The following is a 13617-nucleotide window of genomic DNA, read 5'->3' as shown; positions in this document are numbered from 1 at the left end:
CCGGACGTAAAAAAGTAAACAGGAAGTGGCGGACAATAAACGGCACGTGAAACTCGTACAACTTTTAGAGGAGCGTTAGGTGGGGGGCTATATATGGAGCATCAAAATCAGCAAAACACTGTCATTGATGACAGTGAGTTGATGGTAAAGATTTTTTTCAAGGAATCTGTACAAGATTATTTCCCCAGTGCATTTTCTTTTATAAATTCACAAATGAATGTACAACTGTGCCTGTCATTCTGTCATTACATGTCTTACAGTACACCCAAGAGTATAATCTGTGATTTATGGGGACGAAATGTTTCGTTGATTTTAAAAGCTCAACTGACCTGCAGGTCAAAGCCCAGAGAGTAAAACTGTTAGATCCGTAATTTCTTGACGAACAACAAAAAATACCACGTCTTTGAAGCACGAGTTATCTCCCTTCAACCAATAACTGACCTATCATTGCTGATAAATCAATGATTCAATCAACCACTTCTATAGAACATAAAAGTACATATTTTTTAAAGAGAATAAAAATATTGAAATAAATGTTCTACAACTTTTCACTTTATTCTGTTCCCAACACATAACTCAATATAGTCAAATAATGTACCAGTATATTTTAAGAAAATGGGTGTGTGTCCAATGTGTTTGAAAATTAACTACATGTAATTCTAATGAATTCTGAAATGCTAGGCAAGCTGCATGGGTCATGTTTTTTATTCGTACAGAAGTTGTAATGAAGTGTGCATGCTATTAAATCAGATTCTATGAAGTAACTGTTTGTTTAATAATTTTTACCACGTCCAATTATCAAGGCTATCAGGGTTTTTTAATAGCTCACCTGGCCCAGAGGGCCAAGTGAGCTTATATTCTGGGCCAGGTGAGCTTATATGACGTGTTTGTGTAGTGATTGTAGTTCAACTTCCAGGGTCTGTCCTGTAACAATTTATTCTGATTACCCTGATCATATTGTAATTAATGTGTATTGTTGTTTGTGTTTCTCTACAGAAGGATGTGTGTGAACTATTGATGGGAGAGAGCATGACACTGGAGACCACAGACCAGACAGAATCAGCAGCAGTGGACTGGTTCAGGAACTGGGCTATCACCATCCAACATCAGAATGATCAGAGTAATTAGGCTTTGTATTTGTCTTAAATCCACATACATATCAATTGGAGACCTGGGTCATTATCATCCAGCACTGGAGTCGTCAGAGTCAAGATTTATACAAAACATTTGTTCTTTTAGAAAATACTTAAACACAAGAAGTCAAGATCTGAGCTATCAATGTCAAAAACACAAGACGTCAAGATCTGAGCTCTCAACGTCAAAAACACAAGAAGTCAAAATCTGAGCTCTCAACGTCAAAAACACAAGAAGTCAAGATCTGAGCTATCAACGTCATTTTCAAATCAAGATGACAGTTTCTTATTTAATAAACAAGGACTAAGGATTGCATACTTATAGAAGTCCTGCATAAATATTTTGTGTATAGCACACTATTCTATTATCGTTATTGATGCTTCTTCTTTTATTTGTTAGTGAATGATGAATAGATTTGAATAACTAATGTTCCAGAACTGATTTTGATTTTTAGCTCAGTCATCAGATGGTGAAATATTGAAATCACCCTCCATCCATCTGTAAAATAAACAATCCTTGTTATTGCTATTTGCTACTATTGGAAGAATTTTTCTCAAACTCAAACATCATATGTCGGTTCCCCTTAGTCCCTTATTGTGCTCATTTGAGTCTGATGCAGAAAATAAAATGGCCACCAGGGCCCAGTTGTTCAAAAGGTGATTAGCTTAATCACTTGATTAGTGAAAAATTCATTTCTCATTTGTTGCAAAACCTGTGAGTATATCATCTTTAAATTATGCCAATTGGAAGAGAACTAAGAATTACAGAATTTCATTAAGTTTTGTCAAGTTAGTTCTACCAGAAATTATTATATCGGGATTTGAAAAACGTTGTTAAAATGTGATTAGCCTAATCACCTTTCGAACAACTGGGCCCAGGTGTCCATCTTTGATTTTGACAGTTGAAGATTGTTGTCACTGTTTCTAAAGAAGTTCTTCTTACATTTTTCTTAGATTTCATATAGACATTTTCCTTGTTATCAAATGATTAAGATGAAAAGAAGGGGAAAGTAGATCAGTGTTTATAATACCACAGGTAGAACCAATAAAGATCATTCATTGATGGATGACAAGATCCCTCCGGGGTCTGTTGTTGTAAAGACAGCACATTTACTGACCAAATACCAAATTTCTTTCATCTAATTTATTTTTCATTTGGCAATGATTTGTTTTAATCAAATGAATTGCTGGTTTTGTAATTGTAGGTAGTTTACTACAGCCGTACCTGGTGACTGTTCTAAGAAACTATCTTCTGACACATGCATGGACGGACAGTCTAACTGTGCTCCGTCTCCTCGGCGATGACCCCAATCACTCTGCCGTTTCTCTGTGGAAGGTACGTGTACTCATTCACTATTATTTCATTTGGTTGTCGGGACAATTTCAGTTAGTCCCTCATTTGGGAACCATGATGGAGGGGGGGACTATAGTTTTGTGTTGTGTCTTTCTGTCCATCCTTCTGCACTTTATCTTGTCTGGGCTCTATCACCTACACTACTTGTCACTTGAACATCATACTTGGGTTCACCTTGGTTAAGCAGTGTGTCATGTTTCAAAAGTAGGTCACTCTGACCTACATTTTGATCTTTGACCTATATCAAAGAAAAAGTTTGTCCATGTTGTATCTCCAACATTGCTAATAAATGAAACTTCACCTTGGGACCTATGTTTACCTAAGTGAGATGGTGAGTTATGCATCAGAAATAAGTCACTATGACCTACATAGTGATCTTTGACCTACGTCAAAGAAAACGTTTGTCTGGGCTGTATCTTCTACACCATTTTTTCGCTGGAATTTCAAACTTGTGGCATGAAATTAGTGTCTTCTTGAATTTATTCACATTGATTCCACTGAATTTATTCACATTGATTCCACCGAATACAATTTTTGAATTAATGAATGTGGTGTCCATGTCAAACATTCAGTGTTTAGAATTAGTTCAAACATGAAATCATTATATGCGCATTCTTAGCGTACAGTTTCGCATTCGATTGGGGACTGTAATTTGCTGGATTGTCTTGTTGTGTTTACTTAAATAATCAATGTACTTTCCATCATTTGTACCTATCATCAAGCTCAAATTATGCCAAAGCTCAATATAGAGGTCACCAAAGGTCACAAGTCAAATAAATGTAAATCAATTTTAATGAAATGGTGGCCTTACATCAGATCAGTGTGTTGATAACAGACAGAAGGCTTTAATCTCTCAACATGTCTCCAGAAACTGAGACGAGTTTCCATAATTGTATCATATTGATCTACAAACTTTAAATGAATGTCAAACGGCTTATATTTGTATCCACAAATAAGCCCCCACCCACAAATTTCATTTTTTTGAAGAATCATCAATTTTTAGATTTAGTAAGTACATATGATTAAAGTTAAAAGTGATTAAAAAATAAACCCTTCCCAAACTTTAACACCAGGAGATGGGGCTTTTTAAAATTTGAGGATAAATGTGGTACTAAATTTATACACAAGGGCAGGATTTATTGGAGGATATATACAACTCATACTTTTATTCTATCTCTAATATGGAAGAGTATTAAGGGAAAAAAACAATGAAATATCTATTTAATATACATTGATTATATGCATAAGCATGAAAAATAGAATTTGAGATTCTGTTTTGGTATTCGATTATTCCTAACACTTTCTTTATCAGTGTTAAAACACCACTAGTGGGTAATTTAGTTTATTTGGATTGGTTTATTTTGTTTAATGTCCTATTATATTAACAGCCAGGGTCATTTAAGTGGGTATTTCAGGCCTTTGATCTTTTTGATGTGTAGGTAGGAATGGAGATCATGTATTCCAATCCAGAGAAGAACAAAGGCCTTATAGAACATTATGTTAGGTAAGTACCTAATGTATTAACCCTAAAAAATCAGGAAAAAGAATATTATATATAATATAATATATTTCTACGTCCTAGGGTATTCTCTGTCTGAAATTCAATACTGAGAACATTTCTTAGTTGATGGCAATATAATTTTCAGTACCACAGATTTATTCCAAATGTGTTGTTCAAGAGATATTTGGCATAGTTAAATTTTCTAACACGGACAAGAATTCTTAATTTCGACAGACAAGTTATTGTTAAAACTATATTTTGTGTTTGATTTTGCTATTATTTATTGTATGAAATCTATTTTTCCTTCAGAAAATTGAAAGAAATGAGTGATTTAGATTTCAAAGAAGTAATTCTGGAGTTTGTGATGTATCTACTACACATGGGAGAACTGGATGAGGCCCGACAAGCCTTGCTGGTAAGGGAGACAACTGGGAATGGGAGCTAGATCTCTTCTGATAAGGGAGATAACTCATTTGGAGCAGGGGAGCTAGATCTAGCAAAATGAAGTTTTAATGAACCATTGTAGCAAGGGAGGTAACTAATTTGGTGTAAGAGAGTTAGATTTTATGCTAGTAAGATAAAGTTCTAATGAACCATTGTAGGAAGGGGAGGTAGCTCATTTGAGCTAATAAGGTCTGGCCAAACAAGCTACTGTATACCATTTAGGAAGAAAGCTAATATGGAAGCTATATCTGGCAAAATGAACCATTATTACAAGAGAAATGTCTAACTTATTTGAGGGGAACTAGATTTGGCTTAACAAGTTATGCTGTTAAGGGAGATAACTTGTTTAAGATTTAATAATTGATGAAATTGTACTGGTAAAAGAATAGCCTCATCAGGAAGTTAGATCTAGACAAGTATGGTAGGAAGATACTAGTGATCTGTTTGGGCCAAGAAAACTATATATATATAGGGGTCAACAATGTTAACTGAACTGGAACAACGCCATCTTTATTTAGCTTATACAAATACAATAGAATCGCAAACAAGTCAGGCAAATCAAAACAGAGATTGAGAGTGAGAAGTGATGAGATGGGAGATAACCTCACATATCATAAGGGAACTGCTGTCTGAATAAGGGCTATTACATTTGAATATCTACCTGACTCCAAAACAAATCACTTCTATTCATGGTTGGATTGCTTTCCTTAAAATTTAAAATTAAAAAATTCTATAGGTGGTACCCCTTAAAAAACCTGGAGTCCTGGGGTAGGGATAGATGTTTGACTAGAATAGCCCAAAGCATCACGGGGAAGGGAGATAACTCACATAATGAGCTAAATTGATTGACAGAAGCAAAACAAATTATGATTTGACCTTTGCCCTCTAGGACACGACTAAGATCAGAGGGGTGAAGAAGTTACACAGAAGGAATAGTCCGTACCAGGACCTGGTGTTTCAGGCCTACCAGGGACTTCTGTATTATACGCGATGGAACCTGGACAAACAGCGTCTAGCCTCCATCGCCACACAGATGGACGGTAAAGAGACTGTCTCATGTCATATTACAAGACATACAATTTTATCTTGTTTCTCTTCTAGTGTGTATATTCAATGTATTCCAACTTGTCATTAGTGTGATGATAGACTTATATTTTGAATATTTTGAAAGAATTCAAAATTTGTTTACATGGCTGTGTTTCTGTTGAGGGACTATTTAAACAAAAATTTGTTTACATGGCTGTGTTTCTGTTGAGGGACTATTTAAACAGAATAGATAGATACTGTATACATGTATGTAAAAATAGAACAAAATTCACTCATAAGATTATGTGTTTACATAGAAAAATAGCCTCAAGCAGATAATATGGCTCTGACTGTAAAGTTCCTTATATTATCCTGCGAAAAGGCTAAACTGATTTTTTCAGGATCAGTCAAATTCTCTTTTTGATGAAGTATTTGTTTGAATGCCTGTAGGGGATGAATTCCGACAAGGCCTGTATTATTCCGACACTGAGACGGACACCTTGCAGAATAGCGCAGAGCGAGCTCTCTCCTGTTTCTCGCACCTCTACAATTACCTGGGAGTGTGGGACATTTTCATCACGAAACACGTAGAGGTAGGCATAGTGCAAAGGATATTAGGATCGCGTTTTACAAATAGCTTCAGACTCAGGTTCTGTCCAGAGAGGAAAAACATTGAAATTCATATTCTGTGAAGTGACTTTGATCAAACTATTTCATTTCTGAAAAATGTCCGAACACATATTGCACACTTGTCCAATCTGTCTGTATATGAAAAAGTTGCAAAAAGAAAAAATGTTGTGTTATGCACATTATTGTATTGAAGGGATATATGGCGGTAACTACTGTTAACGTGGAAATTTATGCAAAGGGGAAATTTACGCCTATTACACGTAGTCCTTTTGATCGCAAAAATGTCCCCCACGCGTATTATTTTGCTATCAATTTGCGTAATCTCGAACTACAAACGAATGTGGATTGATCGTGGAAATTACCTGAACGCGTATAGTTTACATATCGAAATCGCGAAATTAACCCCTCGCAAAAATAACCATGTTTACAGTATGAGAACAGTAACTCAAGAACATTAAGATTCGTGTTTACATCTGTTCCTCATAGTATATACATCCAACTTTAACCAAACATAGTATACTGTTAGGTCACAAATTAGATAGCTCATTACACCAGTCCTTTGTAGAATATCAGTCAGATTTTGTGGTCAAGGGATGCTGGTAAACTGGACTTTTAGAAAAAATGTATTTTAGCTCAGTTTCAGAACTTGAAATGCCAGTACTATTTCAACCAAATCTGGAATACAAAGTATGTCAGACAATGATTTCTTCTTCCTTCTTTTATTGGGGTAAAAATGAACAAGTTAGTCAAAGATATGTTATTACCTGTCTATAAAGACAAGCTGTCTATATAGTGACCATTTTTCTGTCTACCCTTGAGCAGCTTTTATACACAGGTTTGACTGTACTTACTAATTAAATATAATATAAGCTATACCCATATTAATACTAATAGCATATATTAGTTAAAAAACACACATTTTGAATATCCTCGCAGCTTTATCTCAGAGGTCACAGTAAAATCCTGAATTTCGTTACAGATTCTGGAGCATCATTACCGACTGGAGGAGGCAAAAACAATACTGGAAAAGTACAGGGATAAAAACAGAGACAATCCAAACACTCACAAATATCTCTACACATTCTGTGAAAAACACAAACTTTTAAACAGAGAGGACCTCACACAACTTCTCAAGGTACTTGTTTCCAGATTCTTTCTAACAAATGGTTCTTTCTGAAAAATGTGACATTCAGACACAATTTTTGCTAAAAAGATTATTTGACAAGAATTGTACCTGTGTCGTTACTATACTTCTTGATTTGTTAAGGGTGTATGTTGCTTTCTTACAATACTACCTCACTACCAAATGAGTTAAATATATTAATTGGTAACATCCATGTACATTTGAAAAATAAAAGTATTTGATAAACGCTTGTTTTGGAAATTATAATTTTATACTCTCAGAACAATTTTGAATTGGGATAAACACAAATTTAGAATGATCATAGCAGGCATTTAATATGTACATTTAACAAAATAATTCTATGAGAAAGTTTATGAAAAATACATGTTAAATAAGGATATATGATTAAATATTATATAAAACTAAATTCCTAAAATGTCACTAAACATACACAAAAGTATGCAAATGTCGATTAATGTTGATTATTTATTTATTTATTTCTGGTTAATGTGTCCCGACACTTTATCACTAGCCCCCCACCTCTGGGTTGCGAGTTCGAAACCTACGTGGGGCAGTTGTCAGGTACTGACTGTAGGCCGGTGGTTTTTCTCCGGGTACTTTCCTCCACCTCCAAAATCTGGCACGTCCTTAAATGACCCTGGCTGTTAATAGGACGTAAAACAAAAACAAACCAAAACCTTTTTTTTTTTAAATTTTTTTTGACAAAACAGGCAGTATCAGATTCTGTCCCCTCAGATAGACTGGTGATGGACCTGTGTGACAGATTTATTGAAGGTAAATATATCCACTTTTGTTTATATTTCATGCTAAATGTGTTTTTGTTGTTGTGTCATTATTATAATGACAAAAGATCCCCTTCCACTTTCAGGAATGAATATCTATAGACCTCAAGAAATCCTCAGAAACATGATACATTTAGTTTAAAAAGCCATTTTTCTGGAATTTGTGGATGTGTACTAGCATACAAATCCTTATCTTTGCTAGCCAAGGCTTCTGATTGTGTTACACTCCACAAACGTTCACAGATGACAAATCCTCTGATTGATGGCAGAGTTATTGCCCTTGACTGTGTTTATAACAGCCAGGTGTAAAAAATTAAGGACAAATGATTGGATGTAAACTGTAAATATGTCAATTAAATTATTTCTTGCTGTCGAGCCATGTTAATTCAGCCCTTTTGTTTATTTGTTAAATGTTATGAATGTGAAGTAGCTGGATTTAAATAAGTATATTATAATAGGTAATATAGTACTATTTAGGAGAATGTTTGTGAAATGTGTGTACCTCCAATCTTGCTGTGATTAAATGTGAATTACCCACTGATAAATAACAATTCAAAAATCAAATGTAAAAAAAAAGTGTAATATGTCATTTCTTATTTTAAAGCCATAGTACAAAACTGACATATACAGGGAATTACAACCATGCTAAAAAACATGATTCCAAAAAATTATGAGTGAGAAACATTTTGATCATCATATCTATTAAATGCATCTGGCCCTTTCATGGTAGTGGGTTGTTAATGGGTACCTGTCTGTTGCTGGCTGGATGGTTGGGAAATTCTTTTTAGTGGTGACTGATTAATCGAAGGTGTTGGGGGGTAATCAGGTTGATATATGAAATGAGGACCATTGAATCACATTCAGTTGAATTAATATCAAAATAAAACTCTCTGTTTTTCAGACAGAAACATCAATGATCTGCTCTTTTACATATTTGAGTTGAAGGATTACAGATGTTGGCAGAATGACACGAGGTCCTGGAGAATTTTGTCTACGGCTCTACAGCTGGCAATGGCCAAGTATGGCTTTATGTACACTCTACTTACATATCATTATCATAAAACCTGTTTTCTTTTATCATATCATGTTTGCAATCCAACAGTTTAAATCTTGTCGCATTTGATGTTAACTTTTATAGATCGTCATTTACTATTTGAAACTCATACCTGACGCCCTTCATTTTGAAGGTGAGGAAATATGCTAATAATGATGTTGTTGCTAGGCATTTTGAATATACTGCAAATGTTGTAAATGTCAGGGGGTTGTATATTACATCATTTTCAGGGATGGTGTAATCCTGGGAATTTTTTTTTTTTTTTTATTTGAAAAAAAAAATAAGTTAGTTGGGTAAATGGCCTGCTTCATAATTTCCATGAAAAAATGCCTATTTTTGCTTTAAACTTGCGTTAGAAATGTGAAAATTTGAACCAACTGAAATAACCTGTACAGTACAATTTTGTCAATGGAGAGCGAAGACCGAAATGTCGCGATCTAAAAGCGGACGTCCTACCAATAGGCTAAACAAAAAATTATCACTAGACCGAGAGCAAGGTGTTCAAACATGAAAAACATATATTACACATTACAGTCGAGAGGAATGTTAAACGCACTAGATTCATGATAAAATGATGGCTAAGAATTAAAACGTTTTTTTCCAGTGGTGATCAAGACATGATCAAGCTGCACTGGAACCCGAGGGCATCATGGTGGCCCTCATATCACTTCACCTACACTGCAGAGAGTGCTGCTGAAAACCAAAGGGGCGTGGCTGAAAGGGATGTGGGTCCAGATACCCAGGAGATGTGGTGGCATCGAGTCTGCTGTGCTGCTCTGTTGAATGGACCAGGTGAGCTTGTTCATGCAATCATGACATCTTTCTATAGAGTGACACCTGTCTATTCTGTTATATTTACCATTGTATGGCACTGCCACTATATAACCCTACCAATTCAGTTGCGAGTTCACCAGCTTATGAACTGCCAACTGAAAATTTCAAAAAAAAAATCGCACGACAAATAAAAAATCGCAGATGGTAAATATAAGCATTGAACGGCTTTCAGTTGGCATTCATAGTCAATAGCGCGCTTCATGGAATTTGCCTCTGTCCAGTTGGCATTCATATTGACTATGAATGCCAACTGAAAGCCGTTCAATGCTTAAATAGCATCAAAACTTCAGAATGTCCATTTAAGGCCATTTACACATCAGACTTGTGCTGATTTTGTATTATTGAGGATTTGGTGTGTACGTGTTATTAACAATGAATGATCTGGGGAATTTGCTAATAACAACAAAAACCATATGAACAATTTTAATCATTTCTTGTTATCCCCCACCCAACAAAGTTGGCGGAGGGATATACAAATGGGTTCCATCCGTCCTTCTGGATTCGCTCAGATTTTGATGAAGCTTGTATGGTAGACTTATTACCAAAATCCCTTGCTCAAGTTTGAATAACAGCATATTCTGTGCATATTTAATGAGGCTGCTGTGATCTGATTGGCTGATTGCTTTCTGCACGATATCTTTGGAAGGAATGATCGGATTTTGATGAAACTTGCTTTGTATACTTATTACCTAAATCCCTGGCTCAAGTTTGATTATCGATATATCCTGTATATATTTAATGAGGCTGCTGTGATCTGATTTGCTGATTGCTTTCTACACAATATCCTTTGAAGGAATGATCGGATTTTGATGAAACTTGCTTGTTAGACTTCATACTAGTCATGTTGATTACTTTCTCAAGAACTTGATGGCTGAACACAAATACATGTAATAATTCTAAATGCTATGTTATGTCTATGTCCTTGTTTATACATATTGTATGCATTTCCTATTATGTTCTTATTGAATCATAAATCACCAAATTTTGAAAAAGGAAGTTAATGGTTCAATCCACAACCGTCTACAATGTTATTGTATTCAAGATCATTTTTTTTTTTTATACTTTTATACTATTTTCACACATTTTCTTTTCAGGAAATAATTTTGTACAGAGGATGAGAGAAACTCTAAGTGGAGAACAGAATCAACTATTGGATGATGTAATCGATAAGGTCAACAATATTCCTGGAATTACTTGATGTCCAAGAGCAGATCACGGATAAATCATTCTTGGCTTGTCATACCAAGTAATGTGATACCAGGCAAGAGATCGCACAGAAACTACCGGTATTCTCCGATTGCCAGACGAAGTTACGTGCTATCAGACAAGATATCTCCCAGGAACTATTGTTTAGATACAATGATAAAGTATTAACTATTCTGTGACCGAGTCACATGATACAAGGAATGATATCTCGCAGAAATCATTCTCTAATTGTCAGACTGAGTCACATGATAGCAGGAATTATATATCGCAGAAATCATTCTCTAATTGTCAGACCGAGTGATATATATAGTACCACAGATTTAGTTATCTAAGTCCATTGTGATAACAGGCAAGGGATCGCATTGACATTCTGGTTGTCAGTTAAAGTGCAGAGAATCTATTCACTGCTTACAATGAATGTGGAACAAGATAGTAAACAACAAATCAGAGAAAAGAAAAACAGTTCTGTTTTGAGAGGGTTTACCAAGGTATCAAGGAATAAACCGCACAGAAACTGTTAGCAGATGGTAAAATATATTACATGCAGAGAATCACAGAGACGTCAGTCCTGTTTATCAGAGTGTAACATGAAATTTATCAAGAGATCTTGGGGAAACCATTCTCTGATTGTTAGATGTAGGTACATGATGCCAAGCAATAGGAACAAAGGAAGAATTCTCTGTGTGTGTGGCATACAGACAGATATGGAAATGAACAACCGAGGATTGGGAAAGTGAGAAATATAAAGTTTTTCCACCGTTAAAAGACAGTTGTGAAATTGATGGCAAAAGACAAGCTCATATTGTAAGTGTTTAAGACAGTACAAATGATCCTGATACTGGGATGATGCTGTTTAATGAAACACCTCTTTTCCTTTACATCACGGCCTTGTATGAATGGATTGCTACATTTGATACCATTGAAATTTCCCTATTGGAAATATGTGCATACATGGAACTAAATATCATGTTTGTTGAAACCACCTGCAGACGCCCTTGATGGTAGAAGGGCCTAGTGGTAAAAGTCTATGATATATCTCTGTTTGATTTTGTAAGAGACCCATAATTAAGTTCTCAGACTTTATCAAATATTACATTCTTTTTATCTTTTTCCTTTAGTGAATATTGTATTTTATTTAACTTCTTGAACATATATAAATACAATTGACAATAAAAGTAAACGTTTGTAAAACCAAACAATAAAACTGGATATATGGTTAGATAAGATGTAGCATAAAGTATTGAGACTGAGTCTAATGATGGACTTTCATCCCCAATATTTGCTGTATAATCTGTGTGTATGTCGGGTTTTAATTCATTTGAATAGTGACACGATTCAGAATATACCTGTGTTCTTGACGATGAAATCCAATATTGAAAATTATTGGTTTATTGAATTATGGGGCTACTGCCGCTCCCCTTCCAAATTTTGACATTTTTTCGCTCTATTTTGAGTTATCCCTGTCGCCTCCTAGAAGGATAATGCTGTATCCTACTGTTTGTTTATTTTGGACACTAAATTATGAAAAGGTGCTAATATCGTGTGTAGTATTGATACAATCCTTTGTCAATGAATTTGTTGAAATTTGTTTGATAGTCAAATGTGATTTTATAAAAACTTCAAAGCCTTAAAGGTTTGTACAACATTTTATTATAACAATGGTATAATTACAAAAGTATAAAACATAAAAAAATATATTTATATCAAAACGTTTGTAAATAATTAACATTTGGATAAGCCAATACTGTAGATCACTTTAAGTTTTGCGTATTAACTACAGCGAAGTCTCTTTATTAAGACCACCTGTATTTTTGTGTCATTTCATGACCAAAAGCGATCGCTCAGGCATATTCATTTTAAAATTAAATACAATACCGCATGGGCATATACTCAGAGACTACTGAACAAGGGTAATACAATGTATGTCCTGTGTTATTTTTTGACAAATAAACTCATACAAGACCATGTGCCTTACCACACTAGATGTTTTTGAAAATTACAGTATGGTTAATATGCTAACACTTTGAATAAACTATCACAGAAATGAGTCGTGTTAATGTCTATTGGGTGTGATTAGAATAACCAATCACAATTTCTCATATACAAATGCATTCATATATAATGATCTATTAGATATTTGACAAATGGGCGTACTAAACATCATTGTGCCAAGCAATTTTGTTATAAGCCCGCACATTTTACTTTATTCTAAATGTTGAATTGACATTTTTTTGATAAACTGTATATAAATGGATTCGAGGGTAGTATCTCCGAATGTCAGTATCTGTCACTTGGATTGAAACTGGTGTCGATTCCGAGTATGATAATATCTCTATTACATTGAACAAGATAATGATGTACAGTACAGCATTGACTAATGTCATTATCGGTGACCTGTATATAGAACTGATTTCAACTTTCTAAACATAGTATATGTACCTCATTTTCAAACAGTTTTTATATTTTGATTGCGATACTAAGGTTTTGAGACCAGCACGTCCGAATGTCA

The 13617-nt window shown here is 34.7% G+C and overlaps 1 protein-coding gene across 1 annotated transcript; it reads left to right on the top strand.

Annotated features, from left to right (window-relative positions):
• Nucleotides 1–29: 29 nt before the first annotated feature.
• Nucleotides 30–13155, top strand: LOC117323043 (TATA box-binding protein-associated factor RNA polymerase I subunit A-like). Its single transcript, XM_033878035.1, has 12 exons — nucleotides 30–144; nucleotides 997–1120; nucleotides 2339–2469; nucleotides 3927–3991; nucleotides 4298–4403; nucleotides 5322–5472; nucleotides 5909–6051; nucleotides 7068–7223; nucleotides 7943–8006; nucleotides 8916–9033; nucleotides 9673–9860; nucleotides 10997–13155. The coding sequence occupies exons 1-12, from the start codon at nucleotides 94–96 to the stop codon at nucleotides 11098–11100; spliced, it is 1401 nt and encodes a 466-aa protein (XP_033733926.1). The 5' UTR covers nucleotides 30–93; the 3' UTR covers nucleotides 11101–13155.
• The last annotated feature ends 462 nt before the right edge of the window (nucleotides 13156–13617 follow it).

The sequence above is a fragment of the Pecten maximus genome, chromosome 3 (genome assembly GCF_902652985.1).
Source record: "Pecten maximus chromosome 3, xPecMax1.1, whole genome shotgun sequence".
NCBI lineage: Eukaryota > Metazoa > Mollusca > Bivalvia > Pectinida > Pectinidae > Pecten > Pecten maximus.
Note: the sequence above shows the minus strand (reverse complement) of the source record. Positions and strands in the feature narration are given on the sequence as shown.